This window comes from Bos grunniens, chromosome 9, assembly GCF_055505025.1.
Source record: "Bos grunniens cultivar Pamir isolate PY7600 chromosome 9, Bosgru_T2T1.0, whole genome shotgun sequence".
Taxonomy (NCBI): domain Eukaryota; kingdom Metazoa; phylum Chordata; class Mammalia; order Artiodactyla; family Bovidae; genus Bos; species Bos grunniens.
The window spans coordinates 24101377-24127966 of NC_141173.1; the positions used below are offsets into that span (position 1 = coordinate 24101377).

General features: G+C 38.7%; 1 protein-coding gene across 1 annotated transcript in view; it reads right to left on the reverse strand.

The window, feature by feature from the left end:
* The window catches only part of ME1 (malic enzyme 1), a 220965-nt gene that overhangs the window by 80372 nt on the left and 114003 nt on the right, over positions 1–26590 (reverse strand). Inside the window, exon 6 of the mRNA XM_086316963.1 lies at positions 16503–16606. Coding sequence (XP_086173089.1) covers positions 16503–16606 — 104 coding nt within the window. The remainder of the gene's footprint in view (positions 1–16502; positions 16607–26590) is intronic.

Below are 26590 nucleotides of genomic sequence, written 5' to 3' on the forward strand. Positions count from 1 at the left end.
AAGATCAAACCAGTCAACCTTAAGGAAAAGCAACCCTGAATACTATTGGCAGGATTGATGCTGAAGCTGAAGGTCCAGATGCAAACAGCTGACTCACTGGGAAAGTCCCTGATGCTGGGAAAGACTGAGGGCAGAAAGAGAAGAGGGTGTCAGAGGATGAGATGGCTGGATGGCATCACCAATGCAATGAACGTGAACTTGGGCAAACTTTGGGAGATGGTGAGGGACAGGGAGGCATGGTGTGCTGCAGTCCATGGGGTTGCAAAGAGTTGGACACAACTGGGCAACTGAATGACAACAAACTTTTACTTCCTATGCAAAAAGTCCTTTTACCCTTGTAATGCATATAAAATACTAAAGTCTATCCAGAAACATGAATACAATGACTCTATGGATGATTTGTTCATCTATAAAGAGTTGTTAGTTTTATACTATAAAGCCACAGAGAGTGGAAACACTATTTCTTTATGCAATTCAGTTCTAATTTCAAGTAATCATCCAATACTTTCCCTTAAAGTTATACAGTCTTCAGATACTTACATCTCCAACATTCCAGAACTGTACAATTTCACCTCAGTCCTCATTCAACAACCATTTTTCGAGCACCTACTCTGTATTATGACAGGTATTATAAAGGAAAAGAAAAAAAAGACCCAGTCCTTGACTTCTAGTATTTCCAAGACTTAGTGCTAACTCAGATGAATAAATGTAATTTCAACTCAGTGTGATGCATACTATTAGGGTGTATCCATGCTAAGGAACCATAAGTGTGTGCCACGTGCTAAGTCGTTTCAGTTGTGTCCGACACTTTGTGACCCTATGGACCGTAGCCTGCCAGGCTCCTCTGTCCATGGGATTCTCCAGGCACCAAAGCTGGAGTGGGGTGCCAGGCCCTCCTCCAGGGGATCTTCCCAACCCAGGGTTCGAACCCACATCTCTTATGTCTCCTGCACTGGCAGGCAGGTTCTTTACCACTAGCTCTACCAGAGAAGCCTCTATTACCTATTAGAAGCCTGTATCTTCTATTACAAGGATAGTCTACAGATTGCAACTGGTTTATAAAAGACAAGGAATGATTAAACAATCAAAAACAGTGAGGCAAGAAGGAGCAATACATACAAAGGTGTGATAGACAAGTACATGTACAGGCAACTAAAACTAGATCTTCATGAATTGTACAAAGGATACATGGAGCGTAGAAGGTGGCAAGACAGAAAGATCAAGTGCAAGGAACAGATCAGAAAGGGGTTTATGTGTGGAAGGTAAAAAGAGTTTAAAAGGGGTGAAGGTAAGTGTATGAAGACTTATTACTATGATGCAAAAGTTACTGAAGGGTTTTGTATGGTGATAAAGAATAAAAGTGGTCAAGGTCTAAGAAGAAGGGCTATGATGATAGACATGGAGTCAGGCATGGATCAAGGACATAACAGTAGGAAAGTCAGATGGATTTAATAATGAACTTGTTCATGAGATATATGCACAAGAAAACTTTGAGGGGTCAAAGAAAATACTCAAGAAGAGGAAATTACTGGTCTCTGCTTTAGAATATAATCAGATAAGATATAACCAAATACTCAAGAAGAAATTATTTGTCTCTATTTCAGGATATAATCAAATGGTACTGATATAGATGTTTTAAAAACACACAGAGAAACCAAAGAACTGGTCTACGTGATTATCATAAATAGCTTATGCAAGCCCAAATCTCATTTTTAATCTTTGCACAGATAATTCAACAACTTTTAGTATCTTTGTATCATTTTTTAATTGTGGAAGTAATTTTTATCATGAACTTGCTTTGAAGCTGATTATACAATTAATATGTAGCACAGGGAAAGTAATGTAAGGCAAATAAAAAATCTTTTGTGAAATTTTTTTCTCTTGAATTGTTCCCTTTGCCAACTGTCTTTTGAGCTCCTGCTAAAATAAACGTTGGGCAGCAAGGAAAAGTTAAAGTTTATGCAGAACAAAGTAGTTTAAAACACTGAGTGAGTTTATTCCTCTGGGTCAAGTATAATTAGATGATGTGACCAACATTTTCAACTGACTCATAATGATCACAGATATTCTTGAATCACCATGTTTTATGAAACAGATTCAGCCCTGAATGTTGAAACAAAATACAGCTTCTACAATACTTTAATAAACTCCTAAAATTGGAACACTTTTGAGAATGTTTAATTATAATCCACCCTCTCACTGAAGAGAGAAATCTATATACCTAACTGAATCTGGCCATGTACTTTTTAAAGCCCAGGTTTTACTTATCACATGGTCCTGAGATACAGGCTTTGCAGTCAGCTTTCTAAACTTCCTGAGCTGAAAGTCAGATCCCAAACTACAGTGAACTCACTGAAATAAGAAATGTCACTCTAGGAGGACTCTGAAGAAATGAACTTTGAACCTATCCCAGGCGACGCCACTCCAACCTAGCCTCAAAATGACTGAGCCTTTTTTTATATTAGAATTTCTATAATTCCAATCTCACCATACTGGCTAACAATACATCTAACAGCTGTTCATTCTTCTTCCTATTTGCAAATGTGGCAGTCTTTACACATACACTGTAGGATGTGGAATTGTTCTGACTAAAGATGTGAAAAAAAAAAAATGGGTCACCATCTGTGGACACCACAAAGAAAAACAGTCTAAAGAATTAACCACTACATCATGGTTAAGTCAAAATTGTGGCATGCTGTGTTAATTCTGGCTTGCTTTATAATTTGTAAAACAAAAATAACAGTCAAGTGATGGAAAATTGAATTAGCCAGAATGTAATCATCTTGGTAATATGAATAATTACTTTATTCTTATGTCTTGATTATGACAAATTTTACACAAATTTTGTTACAGCTTTAAATAATAGAACTTGGAAATCTATCAGCTCAAAAAGATCTACTACCAGCTTGCATCAAATGTATAGTCCTTATTTTATATAACATAACAACTTCAGTACTTATTTTTAGTCCCTCAAGAAATAGTCTATTGAGATCTGAGAAAATCAGGTATTCACCACTCACATCTTTATGGTTCTCTTTCCAATGAAAATGATGCAAGTAACTCATCAAAAAGAAGGCATGTTTAAAATTTAATTTCCTAGTAATAGTGAAACATTTGTACCAATTCACTCATATTCTCTGTGTGGTCTCCCTCTGAGTATAGTTCAATTCAGTTCAACAAGTGTTTAATATATATCTCTTCTGTATCAGGCATTAACATAAGAACTTGCTCATAAAATGAACAAACTAGATCACTGTTGGGGAACATACATTCCAGTGGGTGAGACACACAGTAAGCAATAAATGTAATAAATAAATAAACTATATACAATGATGTAATCTATACAAATAATATAAAGTTATACCATAAGGGACTTCCCCTAGTCCAGGGGTTAAGACTTTGCCTTCTGATGCAGGGGGTGCAGCCGTGATCTCTAGTCAGGAAGCTATGATCCCACATACCTTGTGGCCAAAAACAAAAACATAATGCAGTAAACCAAAACCAAAGAAGTAATGCAACAAAATCAATAAAGACATAAAGACTTTAAAAATGGTCCACCTCAAAAAAAAACGTGAAAAAAGAAAGTTATCTTATAAGGAAAAAGTCACGCCAAACAATTGTATCAGGAGAGCCAGGGGTGGCAAGAAGGTTGGGCTGATTTCAGTTATTATCTGGATGGGGCAATAAGGATAAGGCTTAGGAGAAGGTAAGATTTCAATAAAGACTAAAAAACCAAGTTAATCAAGTAGATTTCAGGGAGGGAAGGGGGCAGGTGGGGGAGAGTGGAGGATATTTTAGAAAGAAGTACAAGAAAGCGCAAATGTTCTGAGGTGGGAACATGCCCTGAGAGTCCAATGCCAGGGCAGGCAGGGCAGACAGAGTGACCTGTGCACAGGAGATCAGGATGGGCAACACAGGGGCTCTGACTTTTACTAACTGAGACATGCTGCCCATCAGCAATAATGTTAAGTCAAGATACAACATTAATTGCAAATTAGATTCCAAACTTCCTAAAGAACAAAAGAGTCCCTTTTAATTTTGACCTTACCCCCACCACCTTTCTGACTTTGCTTAATTCCCCTTTTCCTTTCAACATCTTTAATTTCCAATAGTAAAATTCTATCTCATTCAAGTACGGTAACACTATTTCGCCATCAAACCCAGCCATATAGATTAAGGTTCGTCTTTGAAAGTAAAAACTAAACTACTTTCATAGGTGCATATCTGCTCTGTTTATAAAGACATGTAAACTAAGGAGGGCAGGAAAAGAAGATTACACACAAAAGGAGGCAGGAAAAGATGAAGATAACCTTATTGTGATCCACAAAGCATTGTTACTTGTAGTGATTTTTTGGTTTTTGTTTTTAGGTTAATCGATGAGTACGACTAAGGAAATCTACAGTGATTATTCTTTTTTAGTATCAGCAACTAGCAGATATATCCAAATTTTTCTAACTTAATACATATGGTAATATAGATGGACAACAACAAGAAAGAAAAATTTTAAGGAACTGGGCTGTACTTCCACAGTGGCTCAGTGGTAAAGGATCCGCCTGCCAATACAGGAGACATGGGTTCGATCCCTGGGTTGGGAGGATTCTACATCCTGCAGAGCAACTGAGCCTGTGCTCTAGAGCCCAGGAGACACAACTACTGAGCCCCTGTGTTTCAACTACCGAAGCCCATGTGCCCATCACTTCATGAGAAATGGATGGGGAAACAGTGGAAACAGTGTCAGACTTTATTTGGGGGGGCTCCAAAATCACTGCAGATGGTGACTGCAGCCATGAAATTAAAAGACGCTTACTCCTTGGAAGGAAAGTTATGACCAACCTAGATAGCTTATTAAAAAGGAGAGACATTACTTTGCCAACAAAGGTCCGTCTAGTCAAGCTATGGTTTTTCCAGTGGTCATGTATGGATTTGAGAGTTGGTCTGTGAAGAAAGCTGAGCACTGAAGAATTGATGCTTTTGAACTGTGGTGTTGGAGAAGACTCTTGAGAGTCCCATGGACTGCAAGGAGATCCAATCAGTCCATTCTAAAGGAGATCAGTCCTGTGTGTTCATTGGAAGGACTGATGCTGAAGCTGAAACTCCAATACTTTGGTCACCTCATGCGAAGAGTTGACTCATTGGAAAAGACTCTGATGCTCGGAGGGATTGGGGGCGGGAGGAGAAGGGGACAACAGAGGATGAGATGGCTGGATGGCATCACTGACTCAATGGACATGAGTCTGAGTGAACTCTGGGAGTTGGTGATGGACAGGGAGGCCTGGAGTGCTGCGATTCATGGGGTCGCAAAGAGTCAGACACAACTGAGCGACTGAACTGAACTGACGTGACCCTAGGGCCCGCACATGAGAGAGGCTACCACAGTGAGAAGCCACTCACCGTAAGTAGAGAAAAGCCCACGCAGCAATGAAGATCCACCACAGCCAAAAATAATAAATAAATAAAAGAAGTTAGGGTTCAGTTAGCTAAATGAAAGTCAGAAGAAAGAGAGGAAGCATGGTATACAAACTGTCAAACCACAATGATTATCTTTAATAAATAAAATGATACAGCTTTCATAAACTCAGATAAAAGATCAACGGATTCCTCTACATAGATCTCAATGCTTGTTGATTCAAAGAGAAAAAGACAGGCAATAATGGATACAACGGGAATTTACTAAAACACTTTTCTTCTTTAGAGAAAATGTAAACTCTAAAACATAAACGTCTCTCTGTAATTAAAATTCAAACCTTTAGTTTACTAATAGCAGAGCCACTTTATTCATAAAACTGTATGATTCTCTAGTTTATGTTAGAAAATCACCTTTCCTTCAGATATGTGTCACAGTAGTTTTGATGGCTTCAACATTTAAGTAATGCTTTCAACAGGGTTACTTTATACTCACTAGTGGCACAGTAGGGCTTCTCTGACAGCTCAGTTGGTAAAGAATTGGCCTGCAATGCAGGAGACTCTGGTTCGATTCCTGGGTTGGGAAGATTCATTGGAGAAGGGATAGACTACCCACACCCCAGTATTCTTGGGCTGCCCTTGTGGCTCAGCTGGTAAAGAACCTGCCTGCAGTGAGGGAAACCTGGGTTAGGAAGATCCCCTAGAGAAGGGAAAGGTTACCCACTCCAGTATTCTGGCCTGGAAAATTCCATGGACTGTATAGTCCATGGGATCGCAGAGTGGGACATGACTGAATGACTTTCACTTTCACATGGTACAGTATAATGTGGGACAGTGAGAAAAAAACGATCCCTTGATAACAAAGTTTTTTTTGACAGAACTCATATTCAAGTAAGGAAAACAGGGCACAATAAAGTAACATATGTAATACTCACACAGAATAAAACCAGTGTAAAAAATATGCATCCATATTAAAGGAATGCTAGAATTAATGCAATCAGAATTAATGCTTAGAATAAAATTAGAAAAGAAAAGCATCTGCAAGAAAAGAGTTGTAAACTATATTCAGAAAGAGATAATAAATTTGATTTGTTCCTCCAAGTCAAACTGGCTCCTCCAAGACTGGACTGGAATATGGGCCAAGATGCAAAACTAGCATTAAAATACTGAAGTATTGGACTGGCCAAAAAGTTTGTTCGGGTTTTTGTGCGATCTTATGGAAATATCCAAACGAATTCTTTGGCCAACCCAATACACATCCATCTTAAATCTTTAAGGGAATAAAACTGTGTATATATATTTACACATATGTATACATAAAGCACACCTATAGATTGCTAATACTTACATGACCTATCTTTTTCATGTACTTGAAAAAAAAGTGGAGAGAAAGTTATAAATAGAAATACCTGGCATTTCAAGAAAAATATGGCTGTAGTGAAAGTGTGAATCTGATTTTTCTTTGGATGGAAAAATGGAAAAAAACATCTGAGTCATAAATTTGATTTGAGTCATGTTCCTTAGTTACATGGTTGCTGATTTTTCTCATTTTGACAGACATTCTTTCCACTGATTTTTTTTTCAAATGGTTTACCTCACCTTTGGACCACAAGGAAGACTAGCAGGTGGTGTCCCATACAGTCATATGTCTTTATTAAATTTCTTAGGAAAACCTAAGGAACTTATGCTGATCAAAGTGACAGGTGGAATCCAAAGGGCCTCAAAGATTTATAGATAAAATCATCTAAGCTATAAATATACCCATTCAGCTAAAAAAAGGATCAGGAATAAAAGGCAATGATTGGAACAGGTGGAAGAAGGCAGCACAGAAAGTCAGCCATGAAATTAACCGCAGCAGAAACAGGAGAAAGAATGATAACAGGGAAGTAACGAGGCCCCTTCTGTAAGGCGCAACCAAAGATTCAGCGTAGAACGGTGGAGAAAGTGTTGAATTGCAGCCCTGAGTAATGATGAAGAGCACATTAACTTGTATATCTGATGACATCTTTAGAAAGAGAAAGTATTATAATAATTATAAAAATATATTTAGTAAATCTGGCCACGATAATCAGGGGCTATATGGCTTATTCCTTTGAAATCTAATTTTGAGAACTCTGACCAAATTAATAACCTCTCTGAATAGTCTGGTGTGTCTCAGGCAAACTGTCAAGGCTCTGGTTCAGTGTCAAATCAGTAGAGAAAACATCCTTTTATGAAAACACCATTATCACACCCTGCAGAAGTGGCAGATGGTATGGCTTCAGATTAAGATTACTTCCCTTAGGTGTTAAGTGACAGAGCAAAATAAAATCTGTGATGGCAGCCAAGGTTGAGGTCTAAATATAATAATCATCTCTGCTGCCATTCCTAGTACTTCCAAGTGATTTTTTATTTTAATCATTTAAAAAGAAAAAGGAAAAAAGATTAAGTCACAGATGAATAGCTTCTATTACTTTCATTAAAAAAATTTATGTACCACAGCTTTCTTATCCATACTGGAGCCTATTATACAGAGTGAAGTAAGCCAGAAGGAAAAACACCAATACAGTATACTAACACATATATATGGAATTTAGAAAGATGGTAACAATAACCCAGTATACGAGACAGCAAAAGAGACACTGATGTATAGAACAGTCTTATGGACTCTGTGGGAGAGGGAGAGGGTGGGAAGATTTGGGAGAATGACATTGAAACATGTAAAATATCATGTAAGAAACGAGTTGCCAGTCCAGGTTCGATGCACGATACTGGATGCTTGGGGCTACTGCACTGGGACGACCCAGAGGGATGGTATGGGGAGGGAGGAGGGAGGAGGGTTCAGGATGGGGAACACATGTATACCTGTGGCGGATTCATTTTGATATTTGGCAAAACTAATACAATTATGTAAAGTTTAAAAATAAAATAAAATTTAAAAAATAAATAAATAAAAATTAAAATTAAATTAAAAAAAATTTAATACTAGCTTTTTAAAGCTCTCTTGAGGTACTGTTTTTCTTTTTGTTTTCTCATTTAGTTAATAACTATGAATGAAATTCCAAAGGACTTTAGACAATAGAGCTGAAGCTGTCACTACTGTTCTTATTAATTTTCAGATGCAATTGATTTTGGAAAACAAAAGCTACTTTAAGAAGTACAACCACAAAATAGAAACAAATATTTAAGGAGTAACCTACAAGTAGTATTTTTAGTATGTACTTGGCAGTATGTAAGGATTATAAGAGGTTTAATATTTCCTGAAATTGAATCACATGAAAATATTTATGTGACTTATTTAAAATATCAGAGTTCTTCCATTCGTATCTATCATTTTAAGCTACATAAACAAAATAAATCAAGTTCAATCATTCACCTGACAAATATTTACTGAGTACTTATCACATGCTAGATAATATCTTTGGAGAAGGCAATGGCACCCCACTCCAGTACTCTTGCCTGGAAAATCCCATGGACGGAGGAGCCTGGTAGGCTGCAGTCCATGGGGTCGCGAAGAGTCGGACACGACTGAGCGACTTCACTTTCACTTTTCACTTTCATGCATTGGAGAAGGAAATGGCAACCCACTCCAGTGTTCTTGCCTGGAGAATCCCAGGGATGGGGGAGCCTGGTGGGCTGCCATCTATGGGGTTGCACAGAGTCGGACACGGCTGAAGCGACTTAGCAGTAGCAGCAGATAATATCTTAAAGACCAGGGATATGGCAGTGAAAGAAAGAGAAAACTCCTGCTCTCGTGAAACTTACAGCATAGGGAAGTAGGCAGAACATAAATAATTAAATATAAATACATGAGATACTGATAAATGCAGGGAAGGAAAAAAATGAATTAGAGGTATAATTACAAAGAAGTTGGTCATGGAAGGCCTCTCTGAGAAAGAAATAGTTGAGGAAATTATATTTTATTTTATATTATTATTTCTCTCTTTTTCTCCCCCACGCCAATCAGGGATGGAACCTGGGCCCTAGCAGTGAAAGCGCCCAAGTTCTTACCACTGTACTGCCAAGAAAATCCCTTGGGCAAGCAGGGGAGGGAGCAGGATTTTAAGTATCTCTTTAAAGGAGGCAAGAGAGCTAGCCATGTGGAAAACTGGGTAAGGTAAGGATGGGAACGATTTCAAGAAGAAAAAATGGCAAGCCCTGAGGCATCAGCATGCCTGGGTTTACTCAGAAAAATAGCAAACAAGCAGTCAGTTGGTCCGGGGTCTTTTTCTGCTATTGCAAGGACTTACTTTTATTCTCTGCAGGGATTCCCACTTGGCTTGGAAGGTAAAGCATCTGTCTTCAATGCAGGAGACCCGGGTTTGGTCCTCTGGAGAAGGGAATGGCAACCCACTCCAGTATTCTTGCCTGGGAAATCCCACAGACAGAGGCGGGCTACAATCCATGGAGTCATAGAGAATCAGACATGACTGACTGACTAGTGCTTTCAACACTTTGACTTCATTTTAATTCTGCATGAAATGATAAGCCCTTGAGGATTTTGAGCAGAGAAATTACCTAACTTACAATCATTTTAGCCTCGGTGCTAGGGACAGACTAAGGGGGCACACAAGGGAGGAAGCAGTCAAACTAGTCAGGAGACTGACAATAATCAGGGAGAAGAGACGGGAAGTAGTAACAGAGGCAATGAGAAGGGCCTAGATCCTGGATATACTCTCAAGTTAGAGCTAACGAGTTTTGTGCGCCGAAGAATTGATGCTTTTGAACTGTGGTGTTGGAGAAGACTCTTGAGAGTCCCTTGGACTGCAAGGAGATCCAACCAGTCCATTCTGAAGGAGATCAGCCCTGGGATTTCTTTGGAAGGAATGATGCTAAAGCTGAAACTCCAGTACTTTGGCCACCTCATGCGAAGAGTTGACTCATTGGAAAAGACTCTGATGCTGGGAGGGATTGGGGGCAGGAGGAGCAGGGGACGACAGAGGATGAGATGTCTGGATGGCATCACTGACTCGATGGACGTGAGTCTGAGTGAACTCCGGGAGTTGGTGATGGACAGGGAGGCCTGGCTGCTGCGATTCATGGGGTCGCAAAGAGTCGGACACGACTGAGCGACTGATCTGATCTGATCTGATCTGATGGGTACGGAGTGATAATGCCAATGAGTTTCACCTCAGGAACAGGACAAATGGGGCTGTCATTTACAAATAGGAAATCCTACAGCAGAAGCAGGGGTCAGCGAGGTGGGAGGTCAGGAGTCCAATTCTGGACTTCTCCATATGCTTTTGTCTATTACAGATCTAAGTCAAGGAGGAGGCTGACTACGATTCTAGAGTTCCAAGAGATACAGACTCAAAACATAGATTTGGGAGTTACAGATACAAGAAGAAGAACCAGAGGAGGTCATCAAGGGAAGTGAAGATAAACAGGACCTAGGAAAGCACCAAGCCCTGGAGTACCACAAGGGACAGAGGTCAAGGGGACGGGAAGAAAGAAGCCAAGAGAGGTGTGAAGGAGCAACCAGTGAGGTAGGAAGAAAGCAAGGAGGGTGTTGTACTCAGGACACAGAGGGAAGAAAACCATGGGATAAAAATGCTCAGTGAACATATGTGGATATAGAAACTATTTTCTACTCAGGATTATTTTCTTAATCGATATTTGCAAATATGTAATTATAGGACCAACTGATAAAATCACTGAAAAGGCAAGTTAGGGAAATGGACCTGTGGTATTACTCCACAGGAGATGCTCCTTAGTATCTGTTCTAATCAATCAATATTTTCTAGATTCAGTTTTCCACTGTTTATGAATTTACCTAACTATAATCAAAGAGCTCTTATCAACTTGCAACAAAAGTAGCATGCCTAAAAAAGTATCATGACTGACAACTGACTTTATAGAATGTATCTAGTAACTTACCTGACATATAAATTAAGTCATTTCCTATTATTCTCAGTACAATTTCCTGTTTCTTCCATTGTAATTACCATAAATTGCATTGTTTCATTTCCTTATTTGCTTGTGTATTATCTGACTCCTCTAGTAAAGAAGCTACGTGACAGTCAAAGATTATTTTTGTCTGATTCAGTTCCATATTCCCAGCACCAAACACAGTGCCTGGCTTTCAATAAATGAACAAATGGGTCAAAACAGTGAAAAAGAAGAAACAGTTTGACGTGACATTTTTGCTGGAGAAATCGAGCTTCTTTTAGCACATGGTTTCCTGAAGCAACTCAATGTTTGCTCCAACGGTCAATGTTTCCAAAACAAGAATACTATGCAGAGGCTAGCATTTGTTTGTCACGTGACTTAGTATATCAGAAATATGGTCCCTCCTAAGACTCTAGCACGTGCCTTTATTACAAACCTCAATACTTTTTTCTGCTCAGTTTTTATCTTTATCTAAACATTACAGTGACATGGCTCTCAGATTCCCCAATGTTGTCCCAGGACTGTCTCAGCTACAGGGAGCCCTAAATCATAGGTCATGCTCCTTCTCAGGGGGACCCACATCCAACGACTAAATGATGCAGAAACAGGAAGGCTTGGCCATCTCAGGCGATGGAGGACAACTCTGAAAAGCCACTGTGGTTCCAGAGTTCTCCACGGGGCCAGAGGAAGGTGTCTTGTGCTGCATCCCAGCTCAGTTCTGTCCCTGTGCCCATTTCTTCTCCCTCTGCACCCCTTACATGGGAGTTGACCTCTAGGGCACTTCTTACAAACCTCTTGAAGACCAAAGTGTGCTTCCGAATATGTCCCAGATATCCTAATCTGTGACTGATGGTACCAGGAGTGGTCCGAGAAAGCAGGTGACAGGATGGGGCTGCAGAGCTGGATCCCTGGTTGTCTGTCTGGCAGTGAGGACCCTAACCCCAGGGGAACACAGAGAAGCCCTGGCACAAGGTGGCTGTCCAACAGTTAAAGCTCTCGCCAGGGATAGGTTGGGCTGATAGGTCAGCAGAAGGGAACAGTGTAGCTGGAATGATATTTGAGAAACAGAAGAGAAATAATAACTTTAAGGACAATGGGCAAAGACAATAAAAAGCTAAGGGCAATACATGTATAACTGATTTACTTCGCTATATACCAGAAACTAATACAACATTGTAAATCAACTACACTCCAAAATATTTTTAAAAAGAAAAAGAACGCATTTGGAAATTTGAAAGAAATAAAAAAGCTAAAAGCAAGTAACCACCAACCTGAAAGCCAGAGGAACTCTCTGGTAGGTATGAAAATGTTTATCAGGCCTTTAGGGCAGAGAAAGCTAATAACCAGGAGCTGGGATTAAGTGTCAGAGCAGTCAAAAACTCCCAAACCTGCAGGCACAGGAGATGTGCTAAGTCAACATCCTGACTGGAAAAGACCAAGTTCCTGCCACATGGCACAAGATGTCTTACTCGATACCTCCCCCAAATCTTGAACTCTCAAATTCCCCAGAACTTTCTGAACCAGTATAAGTAGCCCTGCCCCTTCTTTCTTGGGGAGGATGTAGGTAGAGGCTTCTCCCCAATAAGACAAACTATCTATCCCTAACCCCCGATCTGTTCACCCCCTCCTCCTCTCCAGACACTCGGGCCTATGTAACTAGGGTTATATCACAATATAACCCACATAGGGTGATGAGGCCTGAAAAAGAAAGACACTATTTGAGGAAGGAACTGAAAGATCTAGCAAGTTTACATTAGCAAGGAGAGTACATGTAAGATTAAATACTGAAGGTGTTTGATCAAAGGGGCTGGAATTTAAGATTAGACAAGGGAGAGTTTATCCATGTGAGGATGGGTTTCCCTTGTAGCTCAGGCAGTTGGTAAAAGAATCTGCCTGCAATGCAGGAGACCCATGTTTGATCCCTGGGTAGGGAAGATCCCCTGGAGAAGGAAATGGCAACCCACTCCAGTATTCTTGCCTGGAGAACTCCATGGACAGAGGAGCCCAGCAGGCCCAGTCCATCGAGTCACGAGTCAGACATGACTTAGGTACTAAACCAGCACTACCACCACCATCCATGTGAGGGCGCCGTCCTAAGAGGCAAGACAAAACCAGCAAGAATCTCAGGAAATGTGTGAACTGGCTACTAGGATGGTACCTAAAAACAAGGATGAAGTAATAGCTCATGTTAAATATGAAATGCCAGAAACTCTATGGCAGTGGTCAGAAGAGGGGCGCACAGGTTCAGAGAGTATATTCTGGGGTGCACATGCTGCATAGGGCCAGAACCCCATCAGATGGAGATATTCCACAGGAAGGCCCAGAAAACAAACCACTAACCTAAATTGCAAGGAAGGTACTAGTGAGATGACATCTACTTTACTAGGTTCCAAGTGGTGGCTCTCTTCTGAAGACCAGAAGTGACAGAGGGAAGGTATGTAAGAGAATTAGGCTCATCAACAGCAACAGGGATAACAGAACCAGGTGAAGATCAGAAGCCACCAGAAGCCAGGTGGGCACGATTATCCTGAGAGTGGCAAGGCTGGTGTATGGGGTGTGTTTGACCCACAGAGAGTTATTGACATAATTAATAAAATATGGCATCCCAACAAGGCGACTATTCAACATGTACATTCAAAATAAATCAAAGATGAATGGCCACAAAGTGGAGAGTAGTTGCCCCAATAATGTCTCAATCACTGACTCAGTTTCCAAATCTTAGCTAACTTTTGGACCCAGAACTCACTGATTGAAGAAGTCGTCTAGTCTCCAGAGGGAAGGACCATGTAACATTATAACAAGAATACAAGGTAGTAATTCCCCCAACCTTCCCCCAAAGGGACCTACAGTCCTTTAATCCAGCAACTGTGCACCAAGGAGACAGACTACTCAGACATTCTGAGGGCACAGACCTGAAGCATCAGTATGCTGTCATCCCTGTTAGAAGGATTTAGAGCCCAAGCATAAATGGAGCCCTGGCCAAGGTCTAACTCGTAATGGGCCCTGGGACCACAGACCCACATGGCGGTGATTTCCTCAGTCCTCAAATACAGAACCAGGACAGATACCTACTTGGTGACTGCTACAACACCCGTAACAAGTCTCTGGCCCATGAGCTAAGAAATATAATTGTGGAGAAAGCCAAAAGGAAGAAATTACAACTGCCCCAACTCAATTCTCACAAGAGGTAAATTAGAAAACCAACATAATATTGGTTGGGGAGTGGGGAATGGAAATGAGTTTTTCCTAGGGGTCTAAATAGACAGCATGAAAGTGTGGTCCCAAGGGCTGTTGGCAAGTCGACACTGTAGTTCAACTTCTCCTTCATCCACTTCTTTTCCTGTACTTTCCCTTACAAAAGGGTAGATTCCAATTGCACTCCTTAATAACTCCATCTAGAATCCGATTCCTGGCTAAGCCAACTCCTAACAGGCATTTGCCACCTTGAATGTAAGCTACATTTCCTTTTTAAATAATTTTGGGTTTCTCTTCAGGATTACGTTCCAATTTAATTTGGTAGCGGTAGTAGGTTTCATTTCTAGAAAACTCTTCCCAAAGTAGAGTTATGCTAGAAAGTATCTTTGAAAAGTCTGTGGGGTTCTTCTCTGGGAAGAACCCAGAAGTGTAATTCCTGATTTATAGGTGGTCTCTGCATTTTAAATTATTGTTGACTTTTGTCAATCCCCATTTCCTATTATAGATCTTAGGTAACTTCTCAATTCAACATTAAACACACACACACACAGTTTTTCTGATTCTAGATTGACAAAGCTCATTCAAAATTAGCTTTTTATCCAGAAAGCTTTTTACTGTTTATGGAATTATTTCTCTTTTTGTTTCTGTGGAATTATTTCTCTTTTATTTCAACAGCATAAGTATATAGGCCATACATTTCTCTTTTTATTTCAACAATATTTAAGTACATAGGCCATATATGCTATATTCATGACTCAGTTTCTTGGTAAATATACCGAAGTCACCCATATAAAGATAAATTTTGTTTACACAAACAGACAAATAAAAACAAATATGCTGAGAATTTCTTTTTCTTTTATGCCACCTTGTAGTATTCTCTATACAATCTCTTGACTAATATTGCTACCTACAAAGTTACACATAATTGCACAATCTTATATAAATTTTAAAGGGTAAGAAACTTAAAATTAAATATGAAAAACTTCTGGTAATTAACTGTACCATGAACTCTTGAATTTTAGAGTTGCTCAACTATGTCTATAAGTACAATTTAATTAAATAAGTTAAATAACAATAAGAAATAAATCAGACACGGGTTTTAAAAAAGTAGTCCATACTAACTGGTAAATGTACTTCTCACTAAAACCTTGGGTAACAAGACATTCAAAATATTCTATATATTTTCCAAGCTGATGAGAGCACTTTCTGCTATTGAATTCAACTTTTTCAAATTAAACCTTATAATAAAAAGAAACCAGAAGTATGTCTATAGTTACAGTTGATGCCAGTGATGAGTTCATTTCTATGAAAAACCAAAGCAACATATATGTTTTTAAATAGTACATGGTTTCTGTGGCTATACAGAGACAAATGGGACCACTGTTAGTGTGAAAAAATTCTCTCAGAGTATGTTACTAAATTATGGCAGAAGTCTCTACTTTGAAGGAAAAAAATAGAAAATTTTATAGCAGCCCTTGGTCCACAATTAAATGAAGTATTCAGTGAAATATTGTACTGCATCTTAATCAAATACAGTAGACTAAATCAGAGATTAGTGGACGTTGCTTCATTCTGGACCCTGCGGATCGTACTTATTCATGCTCACTTCTCTGCCTCTCCTACCACAAAAGAGTTAGATTCACCCAGGAAGATGATGGAAGACCAGATTTTATCAGCAGCCAGAAACAAAATGCAGACTGCCAATAATCATGAAAAGGCTTACTTAGGTAATTTAGTCACTGGCCACTGCCTCATTCACCATAATTATGAATCCCAAACCATAGAAGCTGAAGTTTCTTGTAAGAAAATATCTTCAGGGATAGAAACACAGACAACTTTTGGGGGGATAGACACATGACATTATCATTTGGTCAGCAATATTTATGAGGATATACATATATATATTTCACTCAAATCACTTATAATTATTAAACATATTATACCAAACTTGAACATTTTTATAGTTTATTATGTTAGATTATCTTTAAGTTTTTGAAATCCAACTTAAATATAGACAAAATAAAGATTATACATACTTGAGAGAAACTGCCTCCATGAATTCATCCAAAAAATCATCATATTCAGGACCTCTTACTCTTCTCTGCCGTAGTCCAATGTACAATGGATCTTTAAGTAACTCCTATTTTTAAAAAAAATTACCATAAATATAGAAACAACGAAAGGCAAATCATTACTTTTTCTGAGTGAGCCTCAGTTTTCTCATATGTATAAGAGTAGAAATTTAAATAAAATCTAGCTATTTTGTTTCAGAATTAACCTATAGAGTTATTATTTAGTATTATATATATCTACAATGTTACTAAGAACACAAAATATAGTTACTAAACATTAAAAGCATTCTTATGTTTTCATTGTTATTCTTAGGTCTTATTCTTGAGAAAAGAAAAGGTATTACAATCTCTCAGCTGTGCCAAATTTAGATTTTACAGGCAAAGTTTACCACCCAGAAAAATAACGAAGTTTTGAAGTATCATATTAGCTTAGTAAATGGAAACACAGCAATTCCTTTCTTGGATCTATTTTTTGTTTTTGAAAGAAAAATCTTAAACATTTTGAGTATATCTTTAATAAGATTGTTGACTGATGTTAAAAACCTTTTAGTCTTAAATAAGACTTTTCTTAAACTTTTAAAACTTTACACAGTTTAAGTTTTTCCAAAACTAATATGTATCAGACAACACTAAGCTGTTCATGCTTTAGAATGGGTAATTTTATTAAATCAGTTATTAATTGAGGTATAATTTATATACAGTAATATGCACACATTTATAACAAAAGCTCTCAGTAAACTACGAATAGAAAGCCAGTCCAGGTTCGATGCACGATACTGGATGCTTGGGGCTGGTGCACTGGGACGACCCAGAGGGATGGTATGGGGAGGGAGAAGGGAGGAGGGTTCAGGATGGGGAACACATGTATACCTGTGGCAGATTCATTTTGATATATGGCAAAACCAATACAATATTATAAAGTAAAATAAAATAAAGTTAAAAAAAAAAGAAAGAAAGGAACTTCCTCTACCTGGGCTTGCCAGGTAGCTCAGATGGTAAATATCTGCCTACAATGTGGGAGATCTGGGTTCGATCCCTGGGTCAGGAAGATCCCCTAGGAAAGGGAATGGCAACCCACTCCAGTATTCTTGCCTGGAGAATCCCAGAGACAGAGGAACCTGGAGGGCTATAGTACAAGGGATTGAAAAGAGCTGGACATGACTGAGCAACTAAAATTTTCTTTTCTTTCCCCAACCTAGTAAAAAGCATCTGTGCAAAACCCACAACGAACAACCCCTAAGACTAGAAACAAGACAAAGATATTTCTACTCTCATTATTTCTATCAAATGCTATATATACTAGAGATCCTAGCCATTACAGTTACACAAGAAAAAGAAAAAATAGGAATAAAGGTTGGAAAGGAAGAAACAAACTGTTTTTATTTGTACACAAAGGATCATATACATGGAAATACTAAAGAATCTATGCAAGAAATCCACTAGAAAAAAATATGTGAATTTAACATGAATGTAGAATATAAGGCCAATTTATATAAAGCAAATGTATATCTATATACTAGCAATGAATCGGAGAAGGCAATGGCACCCCACTCCAGTACTCTTGCCTGGAAAATCCCAAGGACGGGGGAGCCTGGTGGGCTGCAGTCCATGGGGTCGCTAAGAGTCAGACATGACTGAGAGACTTCACTTTCACTTTTCACTTTCATGCATTGGAGAAGGAAATGGCAACCCACTCCAGTGTTCTTGCCTGGAGAATCCCAGGGATGGGAGAGCCTGGTGGGCTGCCGTCTATGGGGTCGCACAGAGTCAGACATGACTGACGAGACTTAGCAGCAGCAGCAATGAATAGTTGAAATAAAATACATGACTCCACTTACAATAGCACTCCAGAACATGAAATTCATAGGGACATATTCAACAAAATATGTGTAAGGCCTATATACCAGAAACCACAAAATATTGCTAAAAGAAATTACAAAGACAAACTTTTTTGGGAAAAAATGGTAATCTGTGTGATAAAAAAAGAAACCATGTACAAAACTATCACCTTCAGTAATCTAGAAAAGAGGAAAATGCACTTAATGAGCTTATAAATCTGACTAAAAAGATTTTCAGGAATAATGTTGAATGTGTAAATTAGCTGTATGCTAAGGCTAAAATGGATAAGAACTATAGAAGGAAATGTTCAGTCTCTGAGAAAAATTTAAACAGAATATAGAGGGCACAAAACTTGTGTGTAAAAGATTTCTAAAGTAAAATAAGGCCAGCAGCCAAAGATCAAATTAAGTGTGCGACTGTAACACGTCTTTTGAGAACCTCTGAATGATTTAAAGTGGAACCTAAGAGACTTAGGTTCCTAAAAGATTTTTGTCTAGTTCAGTGGGGCTGGTCCACAGCACTCTGCTATGTCAGCCAATAAACAGAGAAGGTCTGTTTTGAAAAGAACTGTGAGTAGGGCTTTATCTAATGGAGGAGACTATAATCTAATACATAGAAAGCTAAAAAAAAAAAAAAAAAGTAAGGGTACTGCACTACTTGGATTAATTGACACAGGGATACTTCAAAACGAAAATACTTCACTGGGTCCTCAACTATCCATAGGCAAGAAGCTTGCTGAGAAAGTTATTCAGGATGCAACACAACTATTTCTTATGGAAAAGGAAGACTAAGAGGATATAACCAAGAACCCAGCCAGTAGAGCCAAAAACCTAGGAGAACAATGAACTACAGAATCACATTCTGAGGAAATGAAACTGGGCCCGATTCAAAGAACATTCCCTGTCCCTCAAGTAGGTGGCCTGGCAACACGTCCAGTGCAAATTCAGAACACTTAGTGTTACGTGATTCTTATCCCCGCCATTCTGGACGGGAGTGTTTATTGTGGAGGTTCTGCCCCTGCCATCCACTGTATGTCTGGTATGTGGGAGCAGATAAGACCAGTCGCACACCACAGAGCAAAACACAAGAATATTCACCCACATCTAGACCTGATTTAGATGATGGGATCCTGAACTTTGGGCCTGCTGTTGCTACTGGGATGTCATTTTTGGAAACCTAGGATGGATACAAGCATATTTTACCTGCAGAGTGTGAACAATATGTGAAGAATTAGAATCTATAAGAAGGATGAGAATCTATATGTCCCAAGCATTCCAGCCTCCCTAGCCATCTCAGGGAATCATGATCGTTAATAGTAATTATTTTAAGTCACTATGATTAGATAGGTTTGTTATAAACAATATGATTTTGTAGGTATACTTACGTTATTAAGAAGGTTAAACCATGTGAATTACTTGAGTTGGAATTTGCTTAAAGCCAACAGGAATTATAGCCCAGTTCACATCTGGTGTCTTAGAATAATTACTAATAGCATTCTCTCTCACTGTGAAACTGCCTTGGTCTGGCCAATACATTTTGTTGGTCATCCCACTTATAATGTAGTGCCCAACAATGAGTTAAGGCTTTCTGGCAAGCTGGAAGTTAACATATCAAATCATAAAAAAGTATTTCACATGAAATGCAGAATCTGAAACTGAGTGCTCTTGTAAAGCCCAGCTGTTCCTTGAAGTCTAAAAACTTTAAACAATCTACTGGCAGTCTTCTGAACAGCTGATGTTGAAGTGCCAATGAGCGATTAACGGCTGCCAGAATTAAAATACTTTCTCCATGTCTGGGATATATTTGGACTTCTAAAACGTGAATCAGAAAAAGAACACAATTGAGAAAAGATGTCACACGTTTCCCCTGCTTTGTTCTCTCATTCTTTCCCATGCTAATAATTAAAGTATATCATAAAGAAGTCTGGCTACAGTGAAGTGTCAATTATGAAGATCTATGAACAAGATAGCTTTTGAATTAAATCAGAAGTTAAAAACTTCTTCTAGCCATAATGTCTCTATCAAAAATTACTATTTTTTTAAAAAATTCATGATAATTAAGGCTTCAATAATGAGTGCATTCTTGGAAAGTTGGCTGACAAAAAAATAACATCTACAAAAAGCAATTTAACAAGATTATCCCATTTTAATAATGGCTCCACAGACCACGTAGCCTGGCACAGAGGTGACATTAATTTGTTGGATTAAAAGTTTCTCGCAGCCAAGAGTAAACACTTAATAGATGTTTGTTGGAAAATAAATGAAAGACTTGGTATTAAGCAAACACTTTAAAAAAAAAGATAGACCTTCTTTAACAAGACATGTCACATGCAATGCATTTGTTGTCACTGAAGACTTACAGAGACTTAGAAGCATGTGAAAAGGAAACATTAGGGAGAGTAAAGAACAAAGCATATGGAAACACAAGAAGAGTCCCAAAGAGGAGATATGCTATGCTAAGTCACTTTAGTCGTGTCCGACTCTGTGCGACCCCATAGACAGCAGCCCACCAGGCTCCCCCGTCCCTGGGATTCTCCAGGCAAGAACACTGGAGTGGGTTGCCATTTCCTTCTCCAATGCATGAAAGTGAAAAGTGAAAGTGAAGTCACTCAGTTGTGTCCGACTCTTAGCGACCCCATGGACTGCAGCCTAACAGGCTCCTCCGTCCATGGGATTTTCCAAGCAAGAGTACTGGAGTGGGGTGCCATTGCCTTCTCCGAAGAGGAGATAAGGAGTGCATATATTGGTAAAGTTAATTATTTTACTTCTTAGCACTGCCTCAATTCTGAAACCTTGGAAATTTTGATTTGACTAGTAATCACTGTTAACCTTGTTCATATCTCTCACATTTCTACCTTTCGCATCTAAAATTTTTGAGAATTACAAAATATTTTCTTAAGATTTTAAGGCTTTAAAAAAATCATTACAAAAAAATAATACTTCCTATTAGAAAACTTGAGAGCAACAAAATGTAAAATCAAAACCAAAGAAAACCAATAAGCTCTACCCATTCAGAACTACCCATCACTAGCACCTTGATGCATATTCTTCCAGGCCCCTCTCTCTGCATCTATGCATGTACAATATCATCTGTCCAAGTTGGGAACAATATCATAGACTGTTTTATAACCCTTTTTCACATAAGAATATATTGTAAAAAGTCTTCACATCACTCACTAGATGATTATTTTTAATACTTGTGATCTGTATTGGAACTCTACCTTTCTAGAAAGGATGAACAAATTTACAATCCCCATACCCCACTGACATATATAGTAATAAATATGTTCCTTTTGTGGCAGCCAAAGGAAGATTTTTATCTTTCCACATATATATGTGTGTACATATATGAAATATAAATGTAAAATACATAATATATAAATATATTTTTGTAATGTTAAAGTAGCATGCACCTATATTTCTTTTCTAATAAAGAAAGCTGAGTGCTGAAGAGTTGATGCTTTTGAACTGTGGTGTTGGAGAAGACTCTTGAGAGTCCCTTGGACTGCAAGGAGATCAAACCAGTCAATCCTAAAGGAGATCAGTCCTGGGTGGAAGGACTGATATTGAAGCTGAAACTCCAATACTTTGGCCACCTCATGCGAAGAGCTGACTCATTTGAAAGACCCTGATGCTGGGAAAGATTGAGGGCAGGAGAAGAAGGGGACGACAGAGAATGAGATGGTTGGATGGCATCACCAACTCAATGGACATGGGTTTGGGTAGATTCCAGCAGTTGGTGATGGACAGGGAGGCCTGGTGTGCTGCAGTTCACGGGGCTGCAAAGAGTCGGATACGACTAAGTGACTGAATTGAACTGAATATCATTAAACATTTTTCATAAGTTTACTGACCATTCATGTCTTCATTTTAAAATTACCTGTAACCATGTTTTCTTAGGCAATTTGTATATTTCACATTTAGCATTTTCTTATTAACTTAAATGTTTTCTTTGAATACTAAGAACATTTTAAATCTTTATCTGCCATAAATGTTATGAATATTTTCCTTTTCAGCATTTGTTTAAATTATATTTATAATATATAGATAATCATACTCTATGCTGCTATTTACTCATTCTTTTAAATAAAAGACCAAATTCTGCAAAGAAATTACGTAAAATTTTTGTTGTTTTGCTGGTTCATGCCATCAATATGATTAAGCACTCTAATTGCTAATGGTCATCAAGAGTCTAAAGCAATACTTAAAGTGTCAGCATGCATATGAGCTGGCATGAAATGTTAAAAAGCTGTAGAAATAAAAATGACTAAAATTTGACTGTGATTCAGTAAGTCTGGATCAGAGCCTGGGATTTTGCATTCTTAACACATCCCCTCATTAATTCTGAACTGAACATTCAAGAGACGTACACTGAGAACCACATAAATTATTAAGCTAAAATAAAAGTATTCTACTTCCCTAAAAGTTCCCGTCTCAGGTAAATTTTTTTCTATTTTAGTTTATGTAACAGGCATTTCTAAGATATATCCCAAACTTCAAGGAATTCCTGAGACTTATAGTACATATAAAACCAAACTGAAATCTCCATTCTCTTTCCCAAGGCATCGGTGCTGTGCTTCAGAAAACAGATGAATAAATCCTTGATATAATCCATTGTCGCACTAATTTAGAGAGGGTGACCTAAGAGGAGACAGTGAAAAAGTAACCATGTGACAATACAAACCAAGTTAGGCAGTGAGGATTATCTTCTCTTCTCTGACTTTACTATAACGATTAGGAATCATTCAAATGCAGGCTCACTTGTCTGAAGTGGCAAGCATAATATGAAAAGCAAAGATAAAAAGTGAGGAGGCTTGAGAGAAAAATGCTGACAATCTAGCTGGGACCATGTGATAGAGAGAGTAATGAAATGCTTCTCCCCACAAACCTGTAAACTTGCTACCTTATGTGGCATAAGACACTGTAGATGTGATGAAGGGTGAATCCTTAAAAGTGAAAAAACCTTTCTGGCTGTAGTCAGAGAAAGAAATGTGATGACAGAAGCAGAGTCAGAGCGACACTACATTGCTAGTTTTGAAAACAGATTAAGGGGACCACGAACCAAGGAACAGATGCAGCCTCTAGAAGTTGGAAAAGACAAGGGTGTGGAACTCAGCCCTGCTGACGTCTTTAATGATTTTAGCCTTTTGAGACTTGTGCTTTCTAGCATTATAAGGTCATATATTTGTGCCATTTTAAGCCACTGTTTGTAATAATTTGTCATGATAGCAACAGAAACCTAATACCGGTCACAATCTAATGTCAACACTGACTTCTGTACATGAGCTGAAAAATACGTGGCAAGTACATATAACAGAAAATCTGTAAGGTTTTTATTTTGTTCAGTTTCTCTCCAACAAGCTGCTTCATGCCAAACATAAGGGGCTCTTTCCAGAACACAAGTAGGAACCTCCTCAGTGGAAGAGACTTCAACTTTGTGACTTCAAGTTCCATCACAAGATCTAGATGATTCTAGATCTCAATACACTGTACACATGATCTGAAGGCCAGACTGAATATAAAACCAGATCAGAAAAGCTGAGACCTGGAGCAATGGTTTAATAAACAGAGACTGACTATGTAGAGACAATAATCTCCTATACATACTGAATAGGAGTATGAATTCTCCAGGGCCTCTTGAGAACTGATCATGTGTTACAGGCTCAACTGGGTTTGCAACCTCCCCCAAATTCAGAAGTTCAAGTCTAAATCCCAGTGTCTCAGAATATGACTGTATTTGTAGACAGAGTCTTTAAAAAGATAATTAAGTTAAATGATGTCACTAGGGTGGGCCATAATCCAACATGACTGGTGCTCTTCTAAGAAAAAAAATTAAGACACAGATACACAGAGGAAATAACCATGTATAGATACTGAAGGAAGACGAGCCAAGAGAGAGACCTTAGAAGAAACTGACTGCTGATACCCTGATCATGGATCTCTAGCCTTTAGAACTGTGAGAAATAACTTCTATTGGTTAAGCCACCCAGTTTATGGTACTGTTATAGCAGCCCTAGCAAGCACACCCCATGTGACAGCTGTAGCAGTGTTTAAGGCCTAACAACACATGGAAGAACGTGGAGGGTCCACAAGGCACATTTACTCACATTTTTAGTAAAATATCAAGCTTTGATATTGGTCACTTACTTAAAAGACAAATGATAAACATAACTTCCATGAAAAGATTTGTCAACAACAGGCGAAAAAAGTATGGCTCCTCTTAAAAGATAAAAACAATTTACTTCAGGTAAAACATAAAGTTTTATACACACACACACACATATATATGTGTGTGTGTGTGTATGTGTGTGTGTGTGTGTGTATATATATATATATATATTTTTTTTTTTTTTTAAGTCACTCAGTCATGTTTGACTCTTTGTGAACTCATGGACTTGTAGCCTGCCAGGTGCCTCTGTCCGTGAAATTCTCTAGGCCACCATGCTGGAGTGGAGAGCCTTCCCTTCTCCAGGGGATCTTCCCAACCCAGGAATTGAACCCAGGTCTCCTGCACTGCAGGAGGATTCTTTACCATCTGATCCACCAGGGAAGCCGCTATGAAAAGATTTGGCAACAACAGGGAAAAAAAGAAATAAAGTATGGGATCCTCATAAAGTGAAGTGAGAGTCGCTCAGTCGTGTCTGCTTTGCGACCCCATGGACTATACAGTCCATGGAATTCTCCAAGCCAGAATACTGGAGTGGGTAGTCTTTCCCTTCTCCAGGAGATTTTCTCAACCCAGGGACTGAACGCAGGTCTCCTGCATTGCAGGCAGATTCTTGACCAGCTGAGCCACAAGGTAAGCCCATTCTCTTAAAGACAAAAACAATTTACTTCAGGTAAAGGATAAACTTTATATAGCAATTGCTTTACAAGTAAATTAAAGAAAACAGGGACTACGAAATAACAGATTAAAGATAAGGTGAAAACACAATCATCCTACCTAAATAAATGCTTTGCATTATTAACTTAAAAAATAAGAGTATATTTTAGTCAAGTGCTTCTGTAAACTTCAAGTTGTGAGCTGCAGAGATTTAAGAAGTCAGAAAATGAGGACTGACTTACCAATCAGCTGTTAACTCCTTTTCCACTTTCATTACTACTCAATATAGGTATTTATGATAAAAGAAGAAAACATTTATAAGATAATTTATTAAAAAGGGATCTAATCCTCAAGAAATTTTCTAGATTCTGGAAAAAAAACCCTAAATGTTGTGATGAATTAATTCTGTATTTCTATTATGAAGTATAAAACTGAACAGAGATCCACAAAACAGATGAGATTAAAAACTGCTATTGCAGATATTTTGACTACAAGTGGTTTTTCCACATGTGAAAGTGGAACAAAGAATGGCAACATAAAAACTACATTTTCCACAAACCCATCAACTCAACCATATTTTAGTGAAGTAAATTTTTTGTCTTCTCAGTAAAGTAGTAGTGCAAGGATAAAGAGAATAGAGTGTCAATATGTGTCCAAGACAGGGGAATAAGAAGACCCTAAACTCACCCCCACAGACACACCAAAATGACAACTCTTTACAGAACAAGTATCTATAAGAAATACCTGAAGTTTTACAGAAGAGATTTTCTACAAAGAAAAAGACAGGAAGAAGCACAATGAGACAGATGAGGGGCAGAGACAAGATAGTCAGGACCCATACCGCCAAAAATAGGAGGAATATCACATTCAGAGTTTCTTCCCAAGGAGCAAGGGGTCTGAGCCCAGGAGTTCTGTACTGCAAAGATGAGTCCCCAGAATATCAGGCTTTGAAAACCAGTAGGTCTTCTATTTGGGAGAGCTGGAGGGCAGTAGGAAACGGACTTGGCTCTTAAAAAGTATAAGCAAAGTTCTCACACACGCCAATTTCCTGTCCAGAGGCAGTAGTTTGAAAGGGGGGCTGGGTCCAACACACTTGTTAATCTTAGAGAGCCACCTAAATATGCAAGAAGCAACTGGAACTGCCCTCAGGAAAAGAAGTGCTGGCAACAGCCACTTGGGAGAGCTCATTCTACTATGTTAACACTGGCTCTGGCAAAGCTCCATTTTGATCTCTTCCCGCTAGTTTATTAACACAAAGGTCAAAGCCCCATACTCCGGCAGGCCAGCATTAGCCACAAGCTTCCCAGCTGCACAGCTAGCAATGCAGAGACCCGGCCTCACCCACCAGTAGGCTGGCAGCATGCTGGTGCAACCCTGCGTCATGTAGCCAA